At 27.6% G+C, this 6,088-nt stretch overlaps 2 protein-coding genes across 2 annotated transcripts, besides 6 other annotated features; one reads left to right on the forward strand and one right to left on the reverse strand.

The window, feature by feature from the left end:
- On the reverse strand, positions 1 to 850 carry EDI_136050 (RNA 3' terminal phosphate cyclase, putative; the record flags this gene model as incomplete). The annotated part of the gene is made up of 1 exon (XM_001741400.1): positions 1 to 850. A coding segment is annotated over one exon (850 nt), but the record flags the coding sequence as incomplete, so codon positions are not given.
- A 23-nt stretch (positions 851 to 873) lies between these two features.
- Positions 874 to 972: a sequence feature (AT_rich).
- Positions 973 to 1,390: 418 nt separating this feature from the next.
- Positions 1,391 to 1,412: a sequence feature (AT_rich).
- Positions 1,413 to 1,515: 103 nt separating this feature from the next.
- Positions 1,516 to 1,571: a sequence feature (AT_rich).
- A 436-nt stretch (positions 1,572 to 2,007) lies between these two features.
- Positions 2,008 to 2,035: a sequence feature (AT_rich).
- Positions 2,036 to 2,112: 77 nt separating this feature from the next.
- Positions 2,113 to 5,862, forward strand: EDI_136060 (chromodomain helicase hrp1, putative; the record flags this gene model as incomplete). Its single annotated transcript, XM_001741401.1, has 1 exon — positions 2,113 to 5,862. The coding sequence occupies one exon, from the start codon at positions 2,113 to 2,115 to the stop codon at positions 5,860 to 5,862; it is 3,750 nt and encodes a 1,249-aa protein (XP_001741453.1).
- Positions 4,058 to 4,092: a sequence feature (AT_rich).
- Positions 5,863 to 5,864: 2 nt separating the features above from the next.
- Positions 5,865 to 5,946: a sequence feature (AT_rich).
- Between the last annotated feature and the right edge of the window lie 142 nt (positions 5,947 to 6,088).

Consider the following 6,088-nt stretch of genomic DNA (forward strand, 5'->3'; position numbering starts at 1 on the left):
CAATACATCCTCCTGTTTCAATCTCTCTTAATAACCCACAAGCTACCTTCTGACCAATATCTTCAGGAACATTACCAGCTTCACCAAATAATTCAGTTGAAATAATATTACCATTTGTTGTACTAGCAGTTAATATAACACCATATCCAGGAGAAGTACCAGCTTCTTTACCTTTCCAATGATCTGTAGTAATATATACATCTTGAAGGTATTGACTTAAAACACCTTTTGAAGCTTCTCCCATACGATTACTCATCTGGGGTGATGTTTTTGTTGAATATGCAACACCACGAATAGAACGTACTAACCCTTGTTCTGTTAAATTAATTGGATTTAATTGTTTAATAATTGAAGAATTAATAAGAACTTCACCATCTCCAACTGGAGGAGCACCTCGTTTAATAACTTTAACGTTAAGCATATCCTCTTCTATCCCAAACTTTTGTATTAAAGGAATTGTTGTTGAACGAATAAGATCAATTGAAAGGTCATCATTTCCATTTGTAATTCCATTTAATGTAACTGTTGTACTTCCTTTACCAAAAGGAAGAATAAGTAATAATGGGACAACATAATAACCTAATGACCTTCCATTATTACATGTATGTTGAAAATTACCACCATTCACAATCCCTGGTTTATATAAAATAGAAGTACCGTCTTTGTTTATGTCAATTTGTGCTCCACTAGTAACTTCAGATATTAATTTTAAAAAATCTACTTCATAATCTCTTATTCCTGGATTACTATCTTGTTCACGAATAGACGTAATCCTAATAGTTTGACCAAGCAAAGTAGATAAAACAATACGATAACGGAATGCTTTTGCACCTTTTAATTCAACTGCCATTGAAGTAAAATAACTAAAAAGGGTTTTATTTCTTATTTTTGAAAATTTTAATTTTGTGATAATTTTTTTGTTATTAATAAAAATAAAAAATAAAAAAATTTAAAAAGAACTTAAAAATTATAGTGTTAACATGCTTTTTGTAGTTTTCTTTATATTATTCTTCATTGGAACAATAGCAAATGAAAGTGATTATCAAGTAAATGATGAATTAGATGATTTTGAAGATATTGAATTTGAATTGATGGACATATCAGATGACATTGAGGATGACAATGAATATGAAGAAGAAGAAGAGGAGTTTGATTTAGGAAATGACGCAAAGTCAGCTGAGGCTCTTGTTGTAGATGTAGAAAGAACTCTTGCAAAAATGTCTTCATTCCCATATTCAGATGAATTTATGTAACCGACAAAGTGGTAATATTTTTCATTCATTTTGTGGTTTTCTTTCTTTGAAGAGCAAAAAAGTAACACAAGGGAATTTAGAAAATATTAATTTCAAAATTAGTAAGATAAATGAGTATTAATCTTGTTAGTAATATCAAAATTAATAATAAATAATAAACTATCTTCTGATACCCAACACTCCCATTTCTTTCTAAATAATTTTGTGCGTTAATTGGTTTTATAAACAAAAACTTTTTATGATATCTTATAACTTTAAGTACATTAAATTTTATTTAGTAATAAAGAAATAAATAACAAACAAATAATAAAAATATAAGAAAATACAAAGACATAACCCAACTTCTATATAATCACCTGAAATAATATAACAAATTAAACTTAACACATTTATGATAACTTCTAAACGAACAAATGGGTTGATTTCATTACAATAATCAACTGGACTAATAGATTGTGAATTAAACTCTTCTCCTGATACTACAAAGTGATAGTTAATCACAAGATTAATTGCATTAAGAATAAAGGCTATCACAATAAATATGATATGATATAAATCTTCCATTTAAACACTTATAATCTTTTTAAGTTCATATAGAGAACTTAATCTTAAAATTTTATTTCACACTTTCATATTATATACAAGGCTGTTCTCTTCAATAATTTTTTCTTCAATGAGAGAAATTAATATCTTTCATATTTTTGTTTCTTCCTTTTGTTTTTTTGTTTTGTTATACGCTACGTCATCAGCAGGGTTTTTTAGAAATTTTAAAAATTTTTATTGATAAAAGCAATATTAAAAAGAAAAAAGCAAAAATTTGAAAAAACTGAGAATTGATAATTTAAATAGCTATTTAAAAATGGCAAAATCATTTGATGCCTCAAATTTACCTTCGTTACCATTCACTAATAGTGCAACACAGTTATGTGGTACAGGATTAATTAACCCATTAGTTAAGCAAGTACCACAACAATTACCAAAACTTACATTATTAGATAATTCAATAAATAAAATAAGACCTGGTATTTTGCCGTCACCAGGAGGAAACACACAGCATGCATTACCATCATTATTTAATCAAAGTCATACATCAATTCCTGTTCAGAGACCTAAAGGAAGGAAAAAAACAAATTTTTCAGAAGAGGAAGAAGTTCCTACAGAGTCACATTACGTTTTACGTTCAAGAAGTGAAAGAAAAATCCCGACGTTATCAATAGAAGAGGATGAAGATTCAGATTATGACCTTGAAATTGAGAAAAAGAAAAAGAAAGAAAATTTATTTGAAAATGGTATTATAGATAATCCTTTAGCTCCTAAAGTCTTTGAAAAGATTTTAGCTATTAAACAAGAAGATGGAAAACAATTAATTTGTGTTAAATGGAAAGGGTTGAGTTATCTCCATATAGAATGGATATCAGAAGAACAGTTTTTATTATTAGGAGGAGGAAATGTGAGTGGAAACAAACAAAAAATAAAACGATTTTTACAAAAGAAAAATAACGATGAAGAAAAAGATATTTTCCCAATAGAAAATACAGAGATTGAACGAATTATTTCTGCAAATACAGAACGAACACGATATTTAGTTAAATGGCAAAAGTTACCGTATACAGAATGTACATGGGAAAATGTTAATGATATTTCTGATAAAGAAAAAATCAACGAATTTGAAAAACGTTCTAAATGTTCAATTGTTGCACCATTACCAAAACGGGTTTGGCAAAAAAAAGTTGAATCACCAAATTATAAACATGGAAATACATTAAGATCATATCAATTAGAAGGTCATAATTGGTTAGTATTTAATTGGTGTAGAGGAAAAGGATGTATTCTTGCAGATGAAATGGGGTTAGGTAAAACAGTTCAAGTAGTATCATTTTTAGAACATTTATATTCATTCCAAAAATTACAAGGTCCATTTCTTATTGTAGTACCATTATCTATGATTGAACATTGGCACCGTGAAATATTAGAATGGACTGATATGAATGTGGTTATTTATCATGGCTCAAAAGGTAATCGTCAATTAGTTAAACATTATGAATGGTACTATAAAGATTTTCAAGGAAAATTAATACCTGGACATCTTAAATTTCATGTACTACTTACTACTTATGAAATAGTTATCAGTGATTGGGAAGATTTATCAAAAATATCATGGTTAGTAACTGTTGTTGATGAAGCACATCGTTTAAAAAATAAAGACTCAAAATTATTAAAAGCTTTATGTAATATTCAAACAAACCATAAAGTATTACTTACTGGAACACCAATTCAAAATAATCTTGGAGAGTTATGGACATTATTAAATTATATTGAACCTAAGACATTCTCTTCATTAGAAGAATTTGATCATGAATTTAATTCACTTGATAAAAGTGCCGAACAAGTAAATAAATTACAAGAGAGTATTAAACCATTTTTCTTAAGGAGAATGAAAAATGAAGTAGAGAAATCAATTCCTCCTAAAGAAGAAACAATTATTGAAGTTGAATTAACAATGGTCCAAAAACAATATTATCGTGCGTTATATGAGAAAAATAGAGAATTTTTAAATAAAGGATGTGTTGGGTCAAATGTACCTAATTTACAAAATTTAATGATGCAATTAAGAAAAGTGTGCAACCACCCTTATCTTATTCCTGGTGTTGAAGAAAAAGATACTGCACAATTTCCAGAGGGAAGTCCTGATTATTTTAATCAATTAATAAGGTCTTCAGGAAAATTAGTATTATTAGATAAATTATTACCAAAATTATATGCAGATCATCATAAAGTATTAATATTTAGTCAGTTAAAGAAAGTATTAAATATTATTGAAAAGTATTTAAAATATAAAGGATATTTTTATGAACGGTTAGATGGAAGTATTAAATCAGAAGACAGACAAAATGCTATTGATAGATTTATGAATCCAGAAATGAATAGATTTATATTTTTATTATGTACTAGGGCAGGTGGTTTTGGTATTAATTTAAGTGAAGCAGATACTGTCATTATTTATGATTCAGACTGGAATCCACAAAATGATTTACAAGCTCAAGCTAGATGTCATAGAATTGGTCAAAAAAAAGAGGTTAAAGTTTATCGTTTGGTTAGTAAAAATACATATGAAAGATATATGTTTGAAAGAGCATCTATGAAACTAGGATTAGACCAAGCCGTTTTAGCTAATATCACTACTTCTTCAGATCCTAAGGACAAACAACAACCATCAAAAGAACTTATAGAAAGTTTGTTAAGAAATGGTGCGTATGGAGCTTTCAAAGATGATGAAGAATCATCATCTAAATTTTGTGAAGAAGATATTGAACAAATTCTTGAAAAAAGGTCATCAAAAGTGGTTTGGAAAGGTGGAGAAAATTCATTAAGTGGTTCTTTTTCTACTGCAACATTTCAATCAGAAACAGGAGAAACGATTGATGTTAATGATGAACATTTTTGGGAAAAAGTCTTACCAAAAGATAGAAATGTATCTCAACTAACAAAGATATTTAATGATGTTTTTGGAGGAAGGGCAGGAAGGACTTCACAAGCACGAAGAAACTCTTGGATATTAAATGAAAAAGAACAATATTTAAAAGATGTTAATGATTTTGCAAAACAAATTATTGAAGAGTATGAAAGTAAAGGAAAAATAAGTCCAGATAGAGATGGGCTTGTGTCACTTATTGAAACTATTCTTACAGTTAAAAGTTATTTCGAAGAAGATGAAGTTACTACATTAAAAGAAGAATTAGAACAATTAAAAGTAACACGACATAGAAGAACTACTTTAAGTAGAATGGTCAGCACAGACATTGAAATGGATGAAGATGAAAATGAAGAAAATATTACAAAGAAAAAGAAAGTAAAAAAAGAAGAATTAAGCATTGAAACAAAAATCAATTGGTATAATTCTGTTATTAATTATGGAAGAGTTAATTGGATGATTTTAAGAGATAGAGCAAGAATTAGTGAAGATTGTCAACAAGATGAATTACGAATATTAACTATACGATTCTTAAAAAACTGTATTGCTGTTTGTGATATAAATGGTATTGAAAAGAAATATTTTGTTAAGTTACTTCTTTCATTCCATGATGTGAAAAGGAAAAGAAGAGGAAAAGATGAAGAAATTAATGATGAACATCATTACACTTTAGAACCAGAATATTCTTTTATTACAAATGATGTCAAATCATGGGCAGTTAAATTAAAATATATTAATCGATTATGTTCATTGTTTATTCATACAGACACAGTAATTGGGGCACTTGTTGATATTCCAAATCAAAATTGTAATTTCCCTGAATTAAAGAAATGGTGGAATGATGAGTGTAATAAAGATCTTGTGATTGGAGTATATAAATATGGATTTTCTTCGTCTGAATATCTTCAACAAGATCAAAAGTTATGTTTTGTAGAACTTATGAAAGATGATGACGATGATGATAAACTTGAAAAAGAAAGTGATGAGCCTGGAGACAATAAAATTGTTATTAAAATACCTAAAGAATTTCCATCAAATAAAGACCTTGATAAACAAGCAAAAACAATTATTGCTTGGTTAGATAAGTTCATTAAAAAACAAAAAAAAGAACATGCTAATGATGAAGAACAAGAATGAAGTAATTTTTTATAAAAAAAAATTATTATTGTTTAATTGACACTTTTATAGTAATTTTATTTAAATTTTTAGATATATATTTTAGAATGAAAGATTTCTTTTTTTTCTTTTTATCGGAAATTAATTATGAGTTCTTTCTGAGTAATTATATTGATTGGAAATAAAATATATCATTGGTAAAAGAAAAAGGAGTTATATGAGAGTTGACTGTAAGAAAAGAACCATG

Source organism: Entamoeba dispar, genomic scaffold, assembly GCF_000209125.1.
Source record: "Entamoeba dispar SAW760 scf_1105229463737 genomic scaffold, whole genome shotgun sequence".
Classification (NCBI taxonomy): domain Eukaryota; phylum Evosea; order Mastigamoebida; family Endamoebidae; genus Entamoeba; species Entamoeba dispar.